Source organism: Myripristis murdjan, chromosome 16 (genome assembly GCF_902150065.1).
Source record: "Myripristis murdjan chromosome 16, fMyrMur1.1, whole genome shotgun sequence".
Classification (NCBI taxonomy): Eukaryota; Metazoa; Chordata; class Actinopteri; order Holocentriformes; family Holocentridae; genus Myripristis; species Myripristis murdjan.
The window spans coordinates 25,262,180-25,285,820 of NC_043995.1; the positions used below are offsets into that span (position 1 = coordinate 25,262,180).

General features: G+C 44.0%; 1 protein-coding gene across 1 annotated transcript in view; it reads right to left on the minus strand.

Moving 5' to 3' along the window:
* The window catches only part of iglon5 (IgLON family member 5), a 94,192-nt gene extending 70,855 nt beyond the window's left edge, over nucleotides 1-23,337 (minus strand). Inside the window, exon 1 of the mRNA XM_030072446.1 lies at nucleotides 23,277-23,337. Within this exon, the coding sequence (XP_029928306.1) occupies nucleotides 23,277-23,337 (61 nt within the window). The remainder of the gene's footprint in view (nucleotides 1-23,276) is intronic.
* Between the last annotated feature and the right edge of the window lie 304 nt (nucleotides 23,338-23,641).

Consider the following 23,641-nt stretch of genomic DNA (forward strand, 5'->3'; position numbering starts at 1 on the left):
GCTGTGGCCCGCTGAGCATACCTTACGCTCTTTCCCACATGGTGAGATGGCAGAGAGATGATCCGTGACTGCTCATGATTGAGCCCTCTTTAGCTAACAGGTGCTATCATCTCTGCAAACCTTCACCGACGCCTCACACTCATAGCGTCTGCGAAAGGTATAAAAGATGAACAAATGTATGAATTATCTGACCACAAAGAGAGGCGCAGCGTGAAATCCCACAGTGAATGAATGCTGAAAGTGGACTTTTAGGCTTTGGTATAGGAGGAAAAAAAAAAAAAAAAAAAAAACGGAGCTTGATTTCACTGTGCTGGAGGTAGTTTCCCAGATTTGTGTCTGCAAACCATGGTGATTTCCGCCCCCTGCGGAATGAGTCTGAAGACATGAAGTCGACAGGGCATTTTGATGAATGAAGTAGGCCAGCTTTTAAAAAAAACGCTGTCCTTGAATTAGGAAGGTTGTTGGAGTGTTTGCTCCCGAAAGGCTCCTTAAAAAGCCCAGAAATAACCCCAAACCCCTCTTCATTTATCAGAATGACACATCTCTATTGGCTTATGATTTGGAGGAGCTATGGGACTCGATAAATCTTACAAGATGGCCAGCCAGACTCCGGCTCTGTTACCTGGGCAGGGTTTAAGAGCTCCGTCTCCGAGGCTCGCGCTTTCCCTTTCTCTCTGTGTTCTCACTCCTCGTCCCTCCCTCCACTTTTCTTCGGTAACCTCCTCCTCCAGGTTTTGCCTCCATTTCCCTCCCTCCAAATCACAGCCCTTGCACCTGTAACCCCTGTGCATGAGATGATTACACCTTCCAAAGTAGAAATTGAACCGAGAGCTTGGCCCTGACCTCGCTCACACACATCCACCTCCACCCACCTTGACTAAGAGACGTGTGTAAATGATAAAACCCAAACGCCTACGCCTACAAACATACACACCCGCAGACACACATGCACAGGAGCTCGCGCGAGTGTGCACACGCGCATACACAAGCGTAAACATCCAAACTTCCACGGAGAATATTTCAAAAATACCAATAAACAGCATTAGCGCTGAATTTTGACAACTGGCCTTTGTTCACTGATAAACACATGCTTCGCACTACCACCCCCTAGCTCACAAACCCCCCATCCCCTAAAACTGTTTGGAGCTGGCAGGAGAGCAGACCAAAGGCTGTAATTTCTAATTCACTAAGCCCCGGGGCTAAATGACAGGTAGTCAATGGCCTGTTTCTCTGCATGCTATATCTCCCACTGAGTCGGCAACAAACTCATTTTCCCCACCAGAAAGAACCACAAAGACTTCCCAAGCCTCCCCATAGTTCTGCTGGCGAACTGAGAGAGGAGAGAGGGAAGGAGGTATAAACAGCAAGGGGAGATTGAGGTTGAGGGCAGGGAGGGGAAAAAAAAAAAAAATGGGGGAGAGATGTGATGGATTGAAAAGAAAGGGGAAGGGCGGTGTGCAGTGAGACGAGATAGCGGGGAGGAGGGGAGAGGGGGAGGGAGAGCGATGGAAGGAGGGAGGGAGGGAGGAGGGTGGTGGGTGGGGAGGGGGGGGGGGGGACGCAGAGAAAGCGACACACTTTCCGGGCTTATTTACACGTAGCTGCCAGTATGACAGGTAATTTGGGCAAATTCTCCACAGAGCCTGCAGCAGACGGCGAGGGGATAAAGACGAAAGGAGAGAGCAAAAGAGAGAAAAAAGGGAAGGGAGGGTAGAGGGAGGGGAACGAGGGAACAAGCACTGAGGGGGACGTGCGCAGACTACCTGACACGGCCTGAGTTGGTCTGAGAGGGAGACAGCAAATGGGTTTCCAGATTCCAATCTAAGGAGAGGGGTGGGATTGGGTGGCTGGGAATAGAGGGGGGGGGCGAGGGATGTGTGTGGTGGGTGTGGGGGTGGAGGGGGGGGTCGGGTATATTGGGAGGGTGGGGGGGTTGAGGCGGGGGCGGCAGTCATCCTGTTGACAGAGTCTGATCATTTTATTTATCCGCAGCGAGGAAGGAGATATCAAAAGCACTTTTTAATTCAATTTCTCTTTTCCTGTTGAGGCTGAAAGATCAAGCAGGATGAGGCACGAAAGGATGAGGCAAAAGAAAGGGAGGGAAAAGAAAAACACATCCCCAGATTTCCAGATTTATTCAGCCTCTGATTTATTCACTTGTTTGTCTGTTTAGCAATTTGTGCGCTTTGAGTTTGCCGTTGCGCGCGTGCATGCGTGCACATAGGTGAGTGCGTGCGCGTGCGTGTGCGTGTGCGTTCTCGTCAGCACACTTCACTACGGGGCAAAGTCAGCCTGTTAGATTGTATTTATAGAAGGCTCTTGTGCTTGTACGCTGCGTGGCTGTCTGTCAGTGCTCAGAGCCAATTAGAAAACACTTGTTAATGGGGCAAGCGCTCCCCTTCCTGCTGCTGTGTGTGGGAGTGACGACTTTATTCTCCCTTGTAGTGACAGGCAGGGAGGTGTGGAGGACAGTAAGAGAGATAACGATGAAGGAGATAACGAGGTGTTTGTCCCTCCGGGTGGAGGTCCCCTCGGGGAGGGCGACACTCGCTGGCTGGACCCTCCGCTGGCTTCCACTTCCTGCCATGACTCACGCTTTTCCATGGGAGGCGGGGCTGCCCTGTCATGACCTTTTCACCCTGCTCCGCTTCTGTGCTCACAGCCTCAGGCACCACAGAAATGACCCATTCATTCTTTCGTCACGGATACACGCATACGCACACATGCCTGTGCAACTGCAAACTTGTATGCACACACACACACAAACACAGACACACACACACACACATACAAGCACATCAACACACGCAGTGACAGCCCTTCAAATATATATCCTCCTTGCATGGTTTCGGCTTCACTGAGATTCACATGCGCACGCTGCGAGCCTGAGCCTGTTTATGCACGTGCGGTGACAGACATATTCACAGGCACACTGCAAAACTAACCTTCTTAACATATCATTTAATCTCATATTCAGTATTCAATTCTTGTTTTTGTTTTTTTTTTTCTTAGAACGAGAAAAAAAATCTGCCAGTGGGATGAGATAATCCCACTTGTTTCCAATGCAGTTTCGTGAATTTTTCTGGGAACAAGTATAAACACGTTGAAACAATGCAGTGCAAGGCAGATCAGCACACCAGGATAAAAAAAATGACACCTGATTTCTAAAAATTTTCCAAAAGTTGATTGGGGCATTTCTGCTTCATTTGACAGTGACAATAGAGAGACAGTAAAGTCAGGTGTAGGCTACACATTTAGATTGGTCTTTTATGACAAGTAGGGGGAATTATCACTGGTTATTAGCAACCACTCATGAGGGTAATTACTGGAGGTAATTCTTCATAAAAGTGGGTGTAACAACCGAGCAAAACCACATATCGTGTTGTTCAGACAAGAGAGTCATTTAGGTTGGGAGCGTTATCTTCGTCACAATGGTTTAAGCACACTTACACAGTGCTGAATTAGATATTTCCTGATTGGGGATCAATTTTCCACTTACAAAATACTCCAAACACTGACGCAAATTAAGCACACTTTATTACAACTATAGCCGCTAATTACAAGTTACCAACTTCAGGTTATATACAAGATGTAAACCAGTGGATGAGCAAATGTAATTACTGACCGATGCAATCAAATGAAAATGAGCAAAACTGCAAACGAGGCAAAACACACGGATGAGCCGAGTTGTGATCCGGAGATGTGATTGGATAAGATTATGAGCATGTACCTGAAACATCAGCGCCACGTAATGTTTTCTTCATTAGCCGATGAATGACAGATGTGTTTGCTGGTGGTGACACACACCGGCCTTGCCCGACGTGTGACCTTCCCACGGAGGATTGGAAAATGTTACCAGCGTCTTTTGATGGGCGCCAGGGGAATTAGTGAGCCTTGACGCCGATGAGGGTCCCGGTTCTCGAGTGTTTTGCCGAGGGTTTATTCAGATGGTGTTTCAGACCATAACTAGCAGATGACAGTCAAACTGGGAGTAGGGGAATGGAGGGGTGAGGCCCCCCCCAAAAAGGTGAGAGGGCACCTTTTATAGGTCTCAGGCTGATGGGGAGGCATTGACTTGATGGGGGAAGGTGTATGATTGGCTGCAGCCCATCTTATCTGATGGCCTCAAAGAGAGGCAGCTTCATCAGGCCGGCTGACCCCAGGATGCTGTTCCTCCTCAGGGCAGAGAGAGAGAGAGGGAACGACACGCAGGAAAGGATCCGGGTTGGATTCAAACACGGAGCGCTTAACCATGATTCATCGTATGCGTACTACCAGATGAGCCACCGGAGCACCCCATTTTCACATTTTTGAAGAAAAACAAAATTTTAAGAGTGGATATGACACTGAATGGCTTGTTAAGGTGTATTTTTTCTTTTTTCTTTTTTCTTTTTTTTTTTTTGCCATGCACTCACATGCACGCAGGCACGCACGCATTCACCCTTTCAATTTAAGTGCTTCTATCCCCGCTCACACTCCATCTGCACTCCAAACAGCTCCATGCAGGGCAATATGTGCCATGCTACACAGCAATCTCACAGTTTATGACACGGTAAGAGGGAAAGAGCAGCAGAGGTCCAGCACATATGAATGGAGAGACAGGGGGGCTAAATTGAGTGAAAAAGAAAGGGCGATAGATGTTAGGAAGAAAGGCACACCCACAGGGACAGAAAGAGTGTGCAACACAGACAGAGACAGAAGGACGAGGGGGGGCTTGAAAAAGAAAGAGAGGGGAGGAAATGGGGAGCAAGACAGACGTACATAGATAGAGACAAAGCGGGGACAAGGGCGACTTCAAGTAAAAGAGGGAACGACACAGAGCTGGGGTGGTCAGGACAGACGTCCACTGCAGCAGCTAGAGATGGCTGAGCAGATAGTGGAGAGGGGGGGATGAGTGAGTGGGGGTTTGGGTGAGGAAGACAAATGAAAAATGAGTGCAATAAAATATAATCAGAGACACTGAGAAAAAGGGGATTACCTCCTTTGCTTCAGTGGAGTATATAATTGTGGTAAAGAACACCATGACTCGCTGCGACAACAAGACGCAACTCCGCCGCAGAGAGCCGAGCGCGGTGCCAGGAATTAGGGGCGCTGATAAAGACGCAGATAACAGTGGAAAAGATGAGGCAAAAGATTTAGCTGATTATCAGAGTTGATGATGGCAGTGTTGGTGGTTATCATTATGAAGGAGGTGAGGATCAAGACATGGCATAATGTTTTTTGATGATATGACAAAAAAAAATGGGCTGATTAAAATTGCCTCTGATGCCAGCGCTGATAGAGGCGTTTGTCGCACAATTTTAATCACAGAGACTATTTTTTTTTTTTTTATGTCACACCACCATTCAATGTATGAGGAAGATTGTTGCATCACTTAGAGATAATTCCCTTTGGTTGAACATTTTTGCATTTTAGTACACAAATCCCTATACGACTTGATGAATATTCAACCAGCAATGCTGCCTTGGGGTATCAATAGTGGTGTCAGTCACTTGCTTCTATTTTTTTAAGTCTGAAAATCTGAAAATCACACCGTGAAAAATAAATTAAGGCTATATTCATTAAATAATGATTGTTTTCAGTTATTGATTGGGTTATTGTAGATAGTGTCTCATTTCCAGGCACATAATAGTAACCACTGCCTTTTCATGGGCTCATAAGGAGGTGTGTGAATTAAAAAAACAATGTCCTACCACAGAGACTTGTTTAAACAAGGAGTGTGTTGTTTTCCCACCCTCTCTCCCTCAGCTGATTAAGTCCCTGCCCCAACATGGCATTCATCTTGATAATCAGCCTCCATAAAGTCCACAGCAAGAAGGAGACAGCCAACACAAAGAACTGGCAATACAGAAGCAGGAAAAAAAAAAAAAGTCTATGTTTTATAACAAGCTTTTGCACATTTAGGCCATGTCTGCAAGGGTATGAATATTTTGAAAGTGCATTTTTATTTCTCTGTTTTAAGAAAGAGAGAAAAAATTCAATCTACATATGAGCCGGTTAAAAAAATGTCTCTGCGTGTACAAAGAAACTAAAATGCACAAGAAGTTGAGGACTGACTGGAGTACTTAGGCACGTCTGAGTTACAAATACAGGTACAAATATAATTGAAAAAAAAAAAACTATTTTCCAAAACTTTGTGAAAAATGAAGTTGGATGACAAAAACAAAAGTGAGCCTGAGTCATTCATATGGGAAGACGAGGAGAAATACAAGGAATGCACTTGTTGAAAATGACACAGAGCTCTGATAAAAAGTCACAGTCAAATCAAAATCAAGAGCCACAAGATGATTTTCTTCTCTATTTCTTTTTGTTCCCTTTTCTGAAAAAACAACATGTTTTCGCATGCATCGGTTCTCCCGATGTAAACAAACTCCTCCGCCGACGCGCTGACATCAGTGAAACGTTTACAGCTGTTGTCTTGGCAAGGTGAACCACCTGGAAATCCTCCAATTTGCCGCGAACCAAAGGCCCACGCCAGTTCTACCCTTTCAGTTCCTATGGTCCTGACTTTAACCCCCATACACTATGAAAGATGAGTTCTGCTGATTTCCCACACTCTAGATTTGAAGTGGATCAAAACATGTCTTATCTGAGAATTAAATGACATATTAAATGATGTATTTTAAGTGTTTCAAATACACAAGTACAAGCTCTTAAAGCATTCTGTTGTAAATTACATCTTATGTTTTTCTGCCGAGAAAAATGCAAATTACAATTTACTGCTCCTCTCTGGTTAGGTCAATGTGTCTATGGGCTTGTGTAAAAAAGACAAAGTCACGGAGGCGACATCAGCATTACCAAATTGTTTTCACCTGTCCGCATGGAAGAAGGTAAATGGCATTTTTAAAACTTCCACCTCTTCAGAGTGTTTTCCAAAAGTTGCATTTTCAGTGAATCACCATTTTCGTGTGGACGGCGGCCAAAACAGAAAAAAAAAAAAAAAAAAAAAAATCATTTCACACCACTTCATTTCTTGCTGCTTTTTGCCATTGTTGATATTGCTGTGGCTTCCCTTTGCTTGATAGCTCCAAGCAAGCTCACAACTGGCTGCACCCACAGTGAATTTTTCACAACCCACAACATCAAAATCATCACAGAAAAGACCATTTCGGGCAAATGGGGGATTTATGCATGTACACAGAGGGTCACCCACACACCCAGATAGATAAGGTGTGATATATTCCAGCTAATTATAGTTGTTTTAATGTCAGAGGGTTCATATTGTAGCCTATACGTATATGCATACATCCACCTGATTATGTTGTCTTGCCACCTGCAACCACAAGCTTCCTATGGTGAGCGCTTATGTAAACAAAGGCTTGATTAACTGGTCTTTACTATGACCCCAATCTCCATAAAGCACAGATATGCACTCACTCTGCTTTGCTTTACACAAGTAATGTATGGCAAGGTCATCCGTCAACCCCGCGTAATTAACTGGGTGGCCTGAAAATGCGCCTTTAGGATACCATTAACCCGTGCTTGCCTAACAGGACTGGGCAAACAGAGACTAAATACACCGGCAAACACACATCTGCAGCCAGAGTGAGTGGGAGAGCAGGGAGGAAAATCCATTTCATGAATATTGGATTTCATTATGAGGGTGAAAAAAAAAGCTTTGCTCTGGATCATTCTTTAATGACCCAAAGTCCACACGCATGAATCTTTTAGCACTGGCTGTCTATTTGATATGGGCAGAGGAATAAGCGCAAAGAGGGAGAGAGAGAAGAGAGCCATTTCCCAGTGAGTGTCCATGAGAGGAGAGTAGACTTGTGCGGCTGCATCACCGAGTTAGACAATCTTTTGGACAGGCAGGTCACCCAACTGCAGACACAAAAGGAGGCCAAGCAGGGATTCGCTTCTCAGACACAGTTGTTGTGGTTTCTTATTTATGGAACACTGCAAAAGAGAGACGACAGAATTTGGATCCAGATCCAATGGATGTGTCAAGTCTTATGGTGATGAGTTATTTTTTGGACGCTTGGAGCCAGGCTTGTTGCTTTGGTCAGGCTTTGTTTTGAGGATGGCAGAGAGAGAGCCTGCAGCCAACAGCCTCTCCCTGCCTCCAGACTGATCCTCACTGATTGGCAAGGAGGTCAGACTCTGCACTTCATTCCTGTCCCCTTCCGAGCCACAGGGCTGCACCATCCTTCAGCTGGGTTTGTCACTGGCAATTTAGCTAACAACTCACCTCGCCGGCCAAGGCTGAATTTACACCGGACCAAATTTTTCTGACCGTATGTGACACAACAGCTGTGTGAATCTGATTGGTATGCAACTCAATTCCAGCAAGTCTGATATTTTCCTGTCCTTTTTTGGAGGGGAGAGCTGTCATATTCAATATTTTTAGTCCTGCATTTTTTTTTTTATTCTCACTCTAAAAAATTCTGTTTGAAAACCAATCACTTACTCAGCAGTGACTGACATGATGATGAGTAACTGCAAGGAACACAGTGGCGACAAATGGCAATAAAGTTAACATGCCAGGAAACATGATATAAGTAAACATTAGTCAGCGCACTGCTGAGCTGATCTGTCACCTCAGGTTATGCTGAAACTCTGCCATTCAAGTCTAGTTTTTTGTGGTTATATCAAAGTACATCTGTATTCAATGACACAACCCAGTGTATGTAGAAAAAAGGGGAATATACCAGATCAAAGGGCCGGCGAGGATCAAAGCTTAAAGGCTAATACGGAAAAATTTAACATACTATTAATCACTAATAATTACGCTATGTGCCTTGTTGCTGTTTCTTTATTGGATTCTAAGGTTGTTTTTTTTTTTTCTGCAGTTTGACAGAGATCCAAAACTCGGTTGTTTTTATTATTTTTTTTTGTTGTTGTTGTCGTTTTTTTTAAATAAGGATGATCAGCAGCTTCAGCTGAAGATGCAGGTGGAATAACACAGGCATGAAATGAATATGGCAGTCAACCTGGCAGGGCTAATACAAAAACAAGCAGCCACAAACAGATGTAGCCCTCCATATGGTGCGCCTCTGTCTCAACCAACTCTATCTGGCGCACCCGTTCCTCCAGCAGAGCCCGTCCCAGGAGTCTCCTCTCCCCTTCCAGCAGAGCCAATTACCTCCCATAATGCAGGGCTCCTCTCGCCATGCAGGAACCATCAGAGGTGCCGTCTCGCTCTGAGCATGCTTATAGACAGGGTTCATCACATTCCCACACTTTAGGCATGACAGGCCCCTTCAGTGTCCAACCCATGGTTCGCGGCCCTAGTGGAGGACGGCTGGGGTGGGTGGCGAAATGGGGGGCAGAAACATCTGAGTATCAAAATCCAATTTCAGGGGTTATTCCTTGTAGGGATGAGTGATTCAAATTCAAATATTGTGATATTGTTGACCGAATACCTCAGTATTGATATTGCAACAATAAAGAAAAAGATATTTACACAAGATTTTGATTAGCAGTCATTAATAAAATGCAGTTTCTATTAGAAATATTGCCTTTACATGTTTAAACACATAAACCCAGAGTCACCCACAGATGCTGCAGGTAGCCTTGGGCCAATCATCCACCCGATGCATCATCCCTTTATGTTTCATCGAATAAGACCAGTGGCATCTGAGATGTCACATTTGAGCTTAAAGTTTTTAATTACAGCATCCCATTCTGTGATTCAGAGTTATTTTTAAGATTTAGTTTGATTTGTGGAGCAACTTTCATGTAAAGAACACACAAACATGTAGTAATTGCTATGTTTGGATACAAATTATGAATTATTTACAAGTGGATAGGCCGGCTATGTCTTGCAGCTATGAGAACAATCTGTGAAGCCCAGTGCTGCGTTTGAATCATAACATTTATGCTTGCTGTGCACTTTTAAATGATGTGCAGCCGTTAGTGGAAAGCCGGGGTAAAAATTCATTTTTTCAATCTGCGATGAGATCAGTGATCAGTCGATCACAGACTTTAGTCCTATCTCTATTTGTTATCTATTATTATTATTTTTTAATCTTTTTAGGATATTTAACTGCTTCATCTCTCTGCACACCAGGGGCACTTAGCAGCTCCATCCTACCCCCTTCACTGCTGTATGTTGATCAGTTTTAATTTTTAACTACCGTTTCCATGTGTTTTCATGAGCGTCGCTGAACTGGTTTTTATGATGCATGTGGTATGGATGTTGTCTGTTCTTGTTTTTATGTGTTATTTATGAACAGCACTGGAACAAATTCCAATCAGCAATGGTTGAAAAGGAAATAAAGTATTGACAGAAAAAATTGGCCTCAGAAAAATCAGCCCCAGAAAACCTAACTGGCATATCCCACAAAAGCTACAATATTAACACGGAATAAAGCATTAAATTGCGTGTTATTCTGGCCGTTTTTACAGCCAAGGTCTTGGATCCGTGAAGTGAGGTACCTGTTGTCCATTTCTGTTTGTGGATGCAAGTGAGGTCAGCCTGAGTCACCCTGTAGACAACACACAAGCTTGCCATCTGCTACGGGCTATTGAATGGTGTCATCTACCAATGGAGGCCGACTGGCAAGACATTAATAGAGTTATTAATATTTGTGCTATTCCCATTAACCTTGCTGCAAAGGGAGTATGTTGCAGGGGCAGCCTCAGCAGGGGAAGCGCGGCTCTTATCACAGGCTGTGAAGATGCAGCGAGCGCCAGGTGATTGGAAAGGGCGCCGAGGGGTCACATGTCTGATTGTGCACTTCAACATACGTGTCCATCTGCCTGTGGATGTCAGGCTGCCCCAGAAAACACAAACACAAGGCTTCAGGTTGTGTTGCTGTGGCTTCAAGTGTGATATGAGAGGAGGAAGAAGCCCTGGTTTCCCCAAGGCCGAGCAGCGACGCATAACACACAGAATGCCAGCCAGCTGCATTATACATGATAGCATAGTGCTGTAAGTGCAGTGCGACTTTCATGCATCTCTATTCAATGCCATGTTTGGCTGCATAATTGCTGTCCTCTTAATCAAAATGATAAGCTTTCAAAGATACAGTCTGTCAGAGGGATTCATTTAAATCTATAAATATTTGCTGGGCAACTTGTGTTGTATTTCATTTCGGCTTGTGCACTGTGCTTGTTTGAAAAAAGAGTCTGTGCTCATTTAGATTTCCCTGCATACAGAAAAAAAAAAAATCACTGTTACATCAAACTGCGCTGTCAAAGTGCTGACATCGTACATCTATATACTAGAGAACTACCACCATGTTTTAGTGCAGTGAGCAGAAATGAGGAATTAAACGACAGACACTGCGCTCAAACCCCTCATATAGAGCACACGATATCAAACACATTTGCTGAAGTGCTTCGTATTCAGAGCATGATATCAAACTCGAGTGACAAACATGCTTTAATCAAGTGCAATCCATTACATACATATGATATCATTGCCCTAATTGTCTGAAATAATTGAACCCTCAGGCAAGTCTTCTCCCGCCATCATAACTCTTCACATTAATCCACACAAACCAGTCTGGTAAAAAATCTAATTAAAGAGAAATCAATAGCACCAGCAGAATTCCCTATAACTTTTTGGGCTTATAAATGCTCACCGGGCTGAAATGAAATGCCGTGCAGGGCTGAAACTTTTTTCGCACCGTGGTCGATGCGCTGCCATCTCTCTTTTCTCCTGTCAAAAAAATCTTAATAGAACCCTAATGTCAATACGGCTTGATCATGATGGATTCAAGAGAGGATCAATCATGTCGGCCTGATTGAGAAAACACCTGCACTGTCTGCCCCACATTTGTCATGTCTGATTTAGTTGGCTCCCTGCTGTATACAGATCAATTTTGATTACAGCTGTCAAACTGAAAATAACAAACAAAGTTAAATGTAGGTGTGGTAGAGCAGATATTTAAGATAGATAGAGCAACACGGGGTTTAATAACAAGAGTTGAATAGTGTTGTTTATCTTTCATGGTTCAAATATTATCTGGTTTGAACTTTCTGTGGTTTGGGTATTGTTCTGACATCAGTCTGATGAAGATTGTGTTTTGTTTGGGCTTTTGATAGACTTCTCTTTTTTTTATCTTGAACCTTTCCATGTTTTATTTTGTCTGGGTCGCATCACTTCTTCTCATCACTGCACTGCTCAGTATGACGATAGACTTTCTCATTTTCAAAGTACCATATAAATACATTGCGACTGCACAGAGTTTTTTTTTCTCCAGCTGAGAGTTTTTTTTTTTTTTTTTTTTTTTTTTTTTTTTGTCTCTTTTTATCACAGAAGAAATGCCGGTCGTGTGTTTGCTTGTGATGATCCAGTGAAACAGGTTCAGTGCAACTTAAATGTACAAATTAATTTCTATAATGTCAAACATAACAATGATTCCAACAGTGTTTCAAAGCACTATAGCTGCTGTTAGGTATAGATATTGACTTGTCAGCAAAAATATGTTGTATTAGAGTACTGTTGCCCAACATTAAGCAGCTAATTGCCCTTTTCCGACACCTTCATTATTTCTTAATGGAACTGGAGGTCTGCTGGCCAGATAAAGGTCACATCGATACAGCCAGTACCCTCTTAATGGGGAGAGAGTGTGATGTTATGTTGCTGTGACAAAATGATCTCACTGAATAACTCGTGAAATGTGTCGCTACGACGTGTCTTTTTAGTGTGCCACATTTAAAGTGCATCAAAAATAGCATCAGCCAAGACGCACTTGATTGGAATACGAAGCATGCGGTGCCTAAACAAGGACCGTATGACACAAAAGGAATATTTTAATTGCGATTCAAGCAAGCATCTCTGGAATGACATACACACGTTAATTAGTCCATTTAAATTCCAAGCAAAATTCATAACAATATGGCACTAAATATGAAGATATTTAGTGCCATTGTAATGTGACGAAGGGAAAATAATGGAATTCACACAGGGTTTTAAAGTATACCACAGCCTTGAAATGTCAACAAAAGAAAGGATTTCATGGGCAAAATTTAGAAATCACACTTGAACCCCAGGAATGACATTACACAATAAATTACATGGCAGTATTCAGCCAAATTCCTGCCAGCAAACGGAGTCAGATTTGATTGAAGCATGGCTTCAAAGCACACCACATCCTTGAAACATCTTTAGTAAGATCTGAACGCAATATTCTGGATACACTCCCTCTGTTCCCCCGCTATCCCCCCACTCCCTGTGCCAGTCCAGGCAAGCACACACACACACATACACACACACATACACACACATGCACACGCACAGGCACACATGTCCAAATGCTAATGGAAATTCACTTTGTGTGTTACAAATCTGGGAAGTGCAGCACAGGCTTTTAGCATTATCCAACCCCACATCTAATTAGTGAAATATCATAACACAATAACCCAGCAAAATCTTCTCCCAAAACCAATTAAAGCCAACTGCAGTACAATCGATTGGCGAAATCTCACCTAACATCCCAATTACCACAAAAGCACCACAATGTCACAAAAAAAAAAAAAAAACATGTTAAAAAATAATTTTGTGATCCTGCTCTCTGAAGCACAACACGCAGCGATTTTTAACACCCGGTGCCTGATGGAAAGGAGGGAGGAATCAAAATCTTTCAAGTCAATGGAGAACATTTCCCATAAGTCGTTTTAAGCCAAATCCTTAGTGAAATTCTGCTTGAGTCTTTACTGTCAGGATGTTGTGCTAATACGGATACTTTATTACAAAAAAAAAAAAATCCCACTGGCACCTTCATAGATGGAACCGGCCTTAAATGACAAGAAAATTGCGGTGTATCCATTCATCGCAGCCAATGTAGCGGTGAGACGGGCTCGGAGCAGTGGGCTACCGCAGCGGCAAGCTCTGCCGACCACTAGGCATCAAGATGGATTGTTTTCCCAGTTGTGTTGATTTCCCAAACCCAGAATGTTGGTATTTGATTAGTGTATATGCTGGCAATTTGAAGGGGTGTCTAAATTTAATAGTTTATGTAACCTGTGGAGTCTCTCGACAAGCTCCAAACCACTTATTATCATGTGGGCACACTGCATGAGCATCTTATTAGAGGTGTGCTGCCTCCCTGGAATGACTCCCTAACCAGTGGCATATCACATTAGCACCAGCTCCTTAATGCTGCAATATCACACAGCAAGTGACCCTGAAACAATTTTACTACTCCCACTCACGGCAATATCACCCAAACACAGTTTTCATTGGCAGGATAAACCTGCCATGTTTTTCATTCCACCTAATCATCTGCCTGCAAAATCAATCCATCTCGATCGCTGCCTGTTGCGGGTCTTTGCACCCCTCCCTCCCCTTCCTCCCTGACGCCATCTGTGTCTCTTCCCCCGTTCCCTCCCAGAAGCCCTCCTTCAATCATTTTTTCATAACTCCTCCATCTCGCCGGCCTGTTCACTTCCATATACTCCCTATGTCTTTTTTTTTTTTTTTTTTTTATCGCCCCACCTGCCCCTTGCTGTCTGAATTAAACATACATACCGGACTACACACACTGCATATAATGCGTGTCTCCTGTGTTAATCTGTATTTCATGGCGACGTGGGCAGCGAATGGAGAGCGTCAGCTGATAATTGGAGTGCAGTGGCATCAGCCCTGGCCACGCCTGATTCACGGCAACATGCTTCCCGTCTCAGCTGCTGACCAGCTCATTATCATTTTGAACTGCTCAGTGCGAAAACTACACACCCACACGGTCTGTTGCCAACTCCTGACAGGAATTAGAATTATGTGCAAGTCAGGCAGAGATTCTTACAATCACCATTATGTAGTGCCTAAAGTCCAGGGGCCCGGCCTCTCACACACCTCTCCGTGTTCCCATAGGAGACAATGGTGGTATGTGATGCTCGTTAGCACACCTTGTGTCGCATTTCCACTCCTCACTCATACCTTCTTTCTCTATTAAAGTCTGGGACACAATTATCCCCATTCTCTGTCTCTCTCTTTCACCCTCATCTCTTACGCTCTCTGTGAATGCAAGTCTGGGACACAATTACCCCTATACTTGCTCTCTCTCTCTCTCTCTCTCTCTCTCTCTCTCTCTCTCTCTCTCTCCCTGTCTCTCTCTTGCTCTCCTTATCCATCCCTGTCTCCCCTCCACCTCTCTACCTCTTATGGCTTGAGGAGAAGTCTGTGAAGGGAGCAGCTGCTGAAATATTTATTGATCTGTTTTCCTCAGTTTTATTTATTTCCCTCTCTTCCCTCTTGCCCTCCCTTCCCCTCCACAGACCCAGAAACACCTCCAGCGCCATGAGATGTCAAAGGCAGCGGAGGGGCTGAAAATCCACAACATGAAACCATTATTTAGCATTTGTTGCACCCAGTAGTTTTACCTGTGTAAACAAAACAAGAGGCGCAAGGATGGGATGAAGGCAAATGTGAGAACAACAACATCAGCCACAGCAACAACAGATGCAGCACAGATTGAGCCGTGAGACAGGTGGATTGCTCCGCATATTTCCATTCTGGCTTCCACTTCAGGGGGGTGTTGACAGGAAATACCAAGGTGCTGGTCTCTTTTGTGAGTGGAGAAGAAGTTGTACACAACTGCAGGCTATTGAAGTAACAGTAGTCATGGCAACAATGCCTAGAGCAATTATAATTACAATGGTAACAGTATTAGTATTGGGCTAAATGGATTCACTGATGAATCTGACGTTATCTCTGTGTAATTAAAGGGCTTCCGTGTTATCATATATCCCAGCGGTAAATATCACCGCAGTTAACAGGGGGTATTGAGGGTACTCCAACGGCGAGCAATTCAGCAGTCGGTTGAAACAAATGTTTTTCTCCAGCCTTCTGCTGTTGCACAAATGATTAGACTTCCACATACCCACACACAACGGCTGGATCCCACACTTTAACACACACATAAATGCATGTGCATGCAGGCACACACGCGCAGAGACACATAAGCACACACAGAGCCGAGTCCCATCACCAGGCATGGCCAGCATTAGTGCCTAAGCCTTTTCCATTGATTTGCCGGCAAGCTCCTTGTCTTTTGGTAATGAGGACGGGGAGAGAAGCGGGACCCTCGTCCCTCCCGGCTCCCTCAGGACAAGCCGCCTGCACTAATCTGAATTGTGTTTCCAATGATGCTAACTCCCTGGCACAAAACAGACTAGAAGGAAGAGAAAGACGAAGGAAAATCGCACAATGCTCTCCCTCTCTCTCCCTCACAATATTCCTCCCCATCAAATGTGTAACATTTGCACATCAACAAACAGTACATCTCTCTTTCACGCACACTCTCTCCCTCTTTCTCTCTCTACCTCTCTCTCTCACTCACTCTCTCTCTATTTCTCCAGATAGCTCAATCCACAGCCTGGACTGCAGCTTCCAACCAAGACAATGGAATTTGCTCTCTGCTGAAGGTCTGTCTATATGAACAATATTGAGAAGAGATCAACAAGAGTTATTAATACAAACACGAGGTATTAATACCATATATATATATATATATATATACACACACACACACACACACACACACACACACACACATATATGAGAAGACATTCCATTGTCTCCATCAAGGCTGGGCACACCAGGCTCCACTGGCTCTCCATTGATTTACCGCTTGCACCTTCAGTGGGAGAATTGTTGAAATTCATCTTCCTGGTGGCCCAAGCAAAGGTACTACCCCACAGTTCCAGTGTATTTTCAAATATGTATGCATGTGTATGTATCTCTTTGTGAGTGAGTATCTCTGTGTGTGTGTGTGTGTGTGTGTGTAGCTGTGTGTGTGCGTGGGATTATGGGAGTGCATATGAGCCCCCACTTGTTTCTGCTTCTACAGCCACTCAGCTGCCTCTTGACTGATCCTTCTTCCCCGGCATTAAATAAAACATGGCTCTTTTTCATTTATATTACAGAGAAAACCCACTGCTCGTGTACATATTCAAAACCAGACCAAGGCTGGGCTTTATCTGGGAACGGGACACAGAGAGGACAAGGGAGGTTGTATGGAGGGGAATTACTACAGTAATTAAACACAGTATAACTACCTGTCCCGAGTTGAAAACGGTCCCAGTTCCTTTCCATTACACTGAACTCCATATATTATAACTGTAATTATAATTGCAAACAAGCCTTGCTGTAATCATTATTTATGGCAGTGACACAATGTGTAATTGCCAGCCCCCAAACCAATATGTGAAGCCCAGTGAAGTGTTTATCAAAACAGACAGGAGAAATCTCAAGGGCAGGGAGCCGCCACACCGCCTCTCGGCTACACTACAACTGTGGTTACGAATCCACAACAGATTTGAACTATGACCTCCCAGTCTTAGCTCTGGGCTGATAGCTGCTAACGCTTTGCAATGCAAAGGTCAGTTTCACCCTGGCAGGTCATGGAGTCACCAGCTCAGGGGTTATTCATCTCTGTCTTGCCAGTAATTGGAAATGGTCCAAAACCCATGTAGTGGATCTACATTATAATGAACAGAGTTCTATTTCATAGTATTCTGCAAGTATTTTGCAGTCTTTGATATGCATCTCAAACCCTAGCCATCTTAAAATCCAATAAAAATACTGCCAGTGATTGCTCGGCATGCCACAATTCTTCATCATATGCAGGAGGCATCATGACAGCAACCAAAATCACAGCTGGAAGTCAAAGTCTTAGCATCCATAATGAATAACTGTTTCACAGCTAAACTAAATTAAGTAGTCTTGGTGATTCTACAACATTGAAAAAACACCTTTGCGCTTGATTCGGCAAAGAATAGTTTAAATTAGACGCTTCTTAAAAATTTTGACATGTGTGCACTAGTTTAACTTTGTTTGCCCCAAAGATGTGTCATGGTCTGATGAGGCCCCTGTATGGACCACAATAAAATGGCTATTGTAAAAAAAAAAAAAAAAAAGCACACAAAACAGATATCATAGAGGTGTTACAGCATACCTATTTTTAAGTAATATCCCATAAGAACAGGAATATAGCATTACTAGTTGGCAATAACTTGGATCCTCAGTATTAAAGTTGCAGTAATTTTCTTTAATTGGCTCGTATTCAGAGAAATGGTGTGAGCCCAGGAACATGTCCTCATTTATTTCACATTGTGCTAACATTTACTGGCACATATTCAAGCACTATCTGTCTGTCTATATAAATTTTGCAGTAACAGTAGATTGTCTCCAGGCATTGTAGCCTGACGCCCCCGGGGGCGCCTAGCGGTCAGAGGCCGCTGGGCACTGGCCCCATTGGCTCGATCTGTAATCCGTTCTTGGCTTGACCCCTCCATGTCTTCTGCAACTTGGAATGAGTTTCCTCTCGCCCCATGGTGACTTCTCCATGGCAACACTTCCTGCCTTAGCTACACCCAGCAACACTGGTGTGTATAGCAATTCTCAACTATCCATCCAGCCAGCATGACAAAAGAAGTTTCGACACAGAATCCACCACACCTATTCATTTTCCATCACAGCAGCGGTCTCTGCCATAGGGCATTCAGACTTTATCGATTCCGGCTCTGCTTATCGATTCCATTTCTCAACGATTGCTGATTCTGATTGTTTTTTCATTATTTGAGTGCAAAAATCCAGTTTAGTGCTCTGGTCTCCTCTTTGAAGTGAAATGCTTGAGCAAATGACATGACTCCACTCAGATGCTATCATATGGAATCCCAATTCTATTCTATTATTGTAATCTAAAAATACAGAGCTGTACTATATCAGTCATTTTTAACAAAACACAAAAATAGAAGTATATACACCATATAGATTCCCTACATAAATGAAGGAGATTCAGCTGTTCAAAAGGAATTTAATATCTTCACAATTATCCTTGCCACTGTTTCAACTTTGATCCATCTTTTGATATAATGTGCAGCACTTTATTATTGTTGTTGTTGTTGTTACTATTAACTCGTCCTTTCCCAGTACAAATAACATCAAAAGAGTCCATGAGCATGTTGCAAGGGCAAGGATGGGAACAATAAATTACAGTTAAGTGGCACTGCTTGTTTACTTTGCTGTCCCTGTTGTTGGAATAACATTGAACGTCATGATCATGACTTGTTTTGTCTGTCAAGTCACTTTGAAGATTTTTTGCAAGAAACAACTATTCAATAACTCAATACAATCACCGAGAAGTGGAGCAGCTGAAACAAAATGGTTTTGAAAATGCAGCAGCATTTTTTCCCAGCACAGACTAAAAGCCCTGCAGGTCTGTCCCAGACACAAACGCACTAGAACTCAGGGTATCACCTTTATAAGTATCCTAACTTGTTAATTGTTGGTTTTGTTGACCTAATGGATGTGTTTTCTTGCTGGAAATGCAATCATATGGTGCGGGTGCAGTGAACTGTTGGCACGCTGCTGCTTTCCCCTGTTCCTGATACTGTGTGCTGGCACTGAATCTGGTGCACCTGAAATACGCAGCACGTCACCTAGGCGGGGCGAAGTGCTTTTGGTTACCTGCTATACCTGCCACAACGCTAGCTAACGCTGTGTTGCATGTGGGCTGCATGCCAGCCATGTTTTTCCCCATTGGAAAGCCACTTAACTGCATGTAGAGGAAAAATGCACCAGCGTGAAGCCCGTGCAGGTGCATGCAGCCTCCATGGTAAGCATAGCAGCCTCAGTTGATTGTAATAGACGCGTTCTGCTGCAGTGTCACACCACATCCATGCTTGGTGTTGTTCAGCCTTAAGTGGCAGAAAGCACAGGACAGCGCAAGGCTACTGTCACGTCTGTTTCCCCGAGTTTTAAGCACCATCAGTATTAGCTGATACAGGGGCATCTTTTGCTTTGTATGTCCGTGTAGACTCCATCAATCTTTTTCCTCTATTCTTCTCTATTTTAAAGTTTATCTTATCTTATCTTTGACTCAGCTACCACAGTATGAGGAATGAATACATTCAACAAAGTGCCCCCCCCCCCCCCCCCCCCCCCCCCCCCCCCCCCCCCCCCCTTGCCCAGCTAAACAAATGCACCTTAAGAGGAAAATAATTCAGACCACAAACCCACCCGAGACTCTTTGAACCACCGACTCTAGTCCTTCAGGCTCTCGAGACCAAATCCAGGCCTTCTCAGTCCAACACTTGTAGATAAGTGAAACCTGCCAAAACGGCCAGACACATGCAAGCCAAGCGTGGGGAACAACGGCACACAGAAATTGTGGATTTCAAAGGGAGGGAGAGAAAGAAGAGGCCCCTCCAGATTAGAAGCACAAGGCATCTGTTGAAGCTGGCACAATGAAGCACTCCCAGCTCTTCATCTCCAAGCCAAGGCTGGTGATCCAGTCGAGCACGTGCTAACATGTGTTATGTGCATTGACCCCACTTGGCCCCCACATGTTGCTGAAATAAGAAGGATGATGGGCAACAAAGCCACCCCGCCTGCTTTCACCTGCGTTGGTGCCCTGGCCTGTACACTTCCTCTTACAGGAGCCTCCATCACAGCAGTGACTCAGTGCATGTTAGTGGGAAAACCCATCTGTTGAACTGTTTGAATATGGCAGCACTGATATATACGCAGTATGGCAAGGGAGTGGGATTTCATAACAGCAATAATGGACGTCTGTAAAATAGGAATCTATAAAAACCTGTATTTTTTTTGTCAAGGTCAACATTGACTTTGACATTGGTTTGATGCTCACTGCTCCCTCATCAGAATTCAACTTCAACATTTGCTATTCATATAATAATAGATATCCTTTGATTCTTAAACACCCTCCATTGTGACCCAGGTAGCACTATGTACTGAAGCACTGCTCCTGTCATATTTCCATTTTCACTGAGCCAATGATGGCATTACCCTCATAATCAGATCTTGCAGGTTTCTGTCATAACAGAAATCCTTTGTGTGGAGGATAAATTGTTTAATTTGGTGTGGGGGTGTGTGGTTATATTCTCAGGCTTAATTAGCCCTCATTGGGAAAATAAGTGGGCAGCAAAGCCTCACAGCATGTCTTCTCCAACATAGATGAAACAGGTTTTGAGTAATTGCAGAACGATTGTGTGCCAGGAAAGTGCAGATATTTTCCTATAGGGAGAGTGGGCTCCCGGCCATACACCCTGTGTTTTTCAAAAATTTTAAACAATAAATTGAGTAGCAAAAGGCATAATAGTATGCAAGAACTGAGGCATTCCAGGAATAGTGAAGACATGATATGAGCATTCACACAAGCTTGCAGGACGCCTTTGAATAATGGTGTTTTGCAGCACATAAAAGCCTTTCTTCAACCTGAATGGCATGCCATTGTACAGTAACAAGAGGTTTGAAATATTTTTTGCTTTCTGCCTTTCAGTGTCATTGAAGGTAACAGAGACAAAATGCCACTCTCTCTCTTAATGATCTTTTGTCATATATAATGTCAAGTGGCAAAATGAATGATAATCATTGTCAAGAGGAAAAAGAAATCTGTTTAAGTTAGACAAATAAGAAACAGTACAATCATTCAGGGGTGTTTGTCTGACACATCAATAACCCAACACTAATAACTCACGCACAGGCTGCCAGACATTGGTGGTGAAGGCATGGGAGCGGCCATATATCACAATGAACGAACTCTCATGAGCACATATGGAAAGGTTTATTCAACTGTTGCATGATTTAACAGGGGAGGAGGGGAGAAACCGTGCCCTTTTAGCAGTCATGTTCTTACTTTATAATGCATGCATTCCTCCTTAAAAGACGGACATGTTGTGGACCAAATGCAACTCAGGAGAGCAGCACAGGAAGGATACCTCTCCAAAAAAGAGTGGGATTTGCTGTGTTGCCATGTGCACATCTGCAATCAATTTACATTCTCTCTTCAACTGGACGTTGCATAAGCTGTCAAACCTTTGTCCTGCAAAGCCACATGTTGCAAAATCAGAGGGCTGCGGGCTGAAATGAGAGCCAGTATGGTCGCAGAGTTGGCTTCTGCGGTTCTGAGGCTATTGTGCTCTGTGTTTGTGTGCTGTGTGCGTCCTGCAGGGCTGTCCGTCTGCTCTCTGCCTGGTGTGGAGAAGGGGCTTGCTGTGGCAAGCCAACCATGACCAGCTGGGCTCTCCTGCCCACAAGGAGCTGTGGAGCGGGAGGCTATAGCCCGTCTGCATCTGCGGGCTGTTAACCTCACATCTTATTGCACTGACACATCAATTATTGTTATTAAGGGCCAGAGTAATTTATTTATATACTGATTTCCCACGTGGCGAATGGGAGACTAATTGAGCCAGGTGTGTGTGTGTTTGTGTGTGTATGTGTGTCCAAGCTCGATGGGCAGGGGGAAATTAAAGTGCTTGGTTTAGAATGTCCTGCACAAGCAATGCATTACGGGCAAGAAATAGCATGGTGAGAGTATTAGATATAATTAAAAATTCAACAGCATTTTCAAAAATTCCCAGGTCTGCATTCCCTGTGGATATAGCAAAACGGCACAGGCCTCTTTCTGTCTGTTTGTGTTATTCGTAATGAATCTTCTTAAAATGCCATCTGAATCTCCTGGCTGTGCAGTTATCTCATCACTGTAAGAGGTTTCGAGCTGGAAAATTTCTGGAGGAGATGTTTTTAAGTAAATCTGTTTTTCAGTCATGGATGAGATGCTGCTGCCAGTGATAGACAGAGGGAAGGTTTGACTACTCAGCCGGTGCATGTTTGAACCCCCCCACCTTTCCTGCTCTCAATTTTTAACCATTTATCTCTCACGCACGCACGCACACATACACATACACGCGCACAGGTACAGACACTCACGCATAGCCTACACACAAGCACATCTCTCGACCTTGGGCTTGAAGAGAGAAACAACAGTCTCTCTTTCTCTCTGGTCTCTGCATTGCCTATACTTTCCCTTAAGTTGACCCCCCCCACACACATACACTCTCTCTCTCTCTCTCTCTCTCTCTCTCTCTCTCTCTCTCTCTCTGTCTGTCTTTTCACTGGTGTGTGTGGGACACACGACCATTCATGTCACGTAAAGGAATGCTCACTGAAGACTGGAGATGGGAGTGACTATTTTTTTCAAGTAAACATCTTAACATGCATCACTCGTAGCCTACGCTGGAACGCAAGGTTGGCTTGGAGATGAACCTGGTGTTGCACGCGCGCACACAAGAATGCGCTCACGCATGCACACGCGCGCGCGCACACACACACACACACACACATGCACGCACACACACGCAGCATCACTCTCTCTCTGAGCAAATGGAAAGCAGGCGCGCAATGGCACAGCAGACACGCGTGATTCATAGGCAGGTGAACCCCCCCCCCCCCCCCCCCCCCAGTCATTAGTATTCACCTCCACCACCGTTTTCAGAAAATGAAAGGCGAAGATACATGCGGAGAGACACAGCGGCACAGAAACATCACCAGAACGATTAAGTAGCCCGCAACAACTTACCTTTTGACAGCAAAACCAGGATGAAAGCAGCAAACGCGTTTCGCAAGACGGGGCAGCCCATGATGGAGTTGTGATTGATTTTTCTGCTTGTTTTTTTGCAACCAAATGCCGTCCTATTCCTCCTTTATCGCACCGTTGAAGGGGAAATATGTATGCATAAAAAAGACCTAAGGAATGTTTAGCCAGTGTCAATAGCAATAGTCCGCCGCTTCTACTTCTACATGGACGAAAACATCAGTCTTATCCACTTGACTTTTCCCTTTGATGACCCCAGACTGAAGAGGCGCAGGGGGCTGTTTATCTTCTCCAAAAGACAACCACTCAATCACCAAGATATTGAAGCACAAAAAAAAATCACAAATATC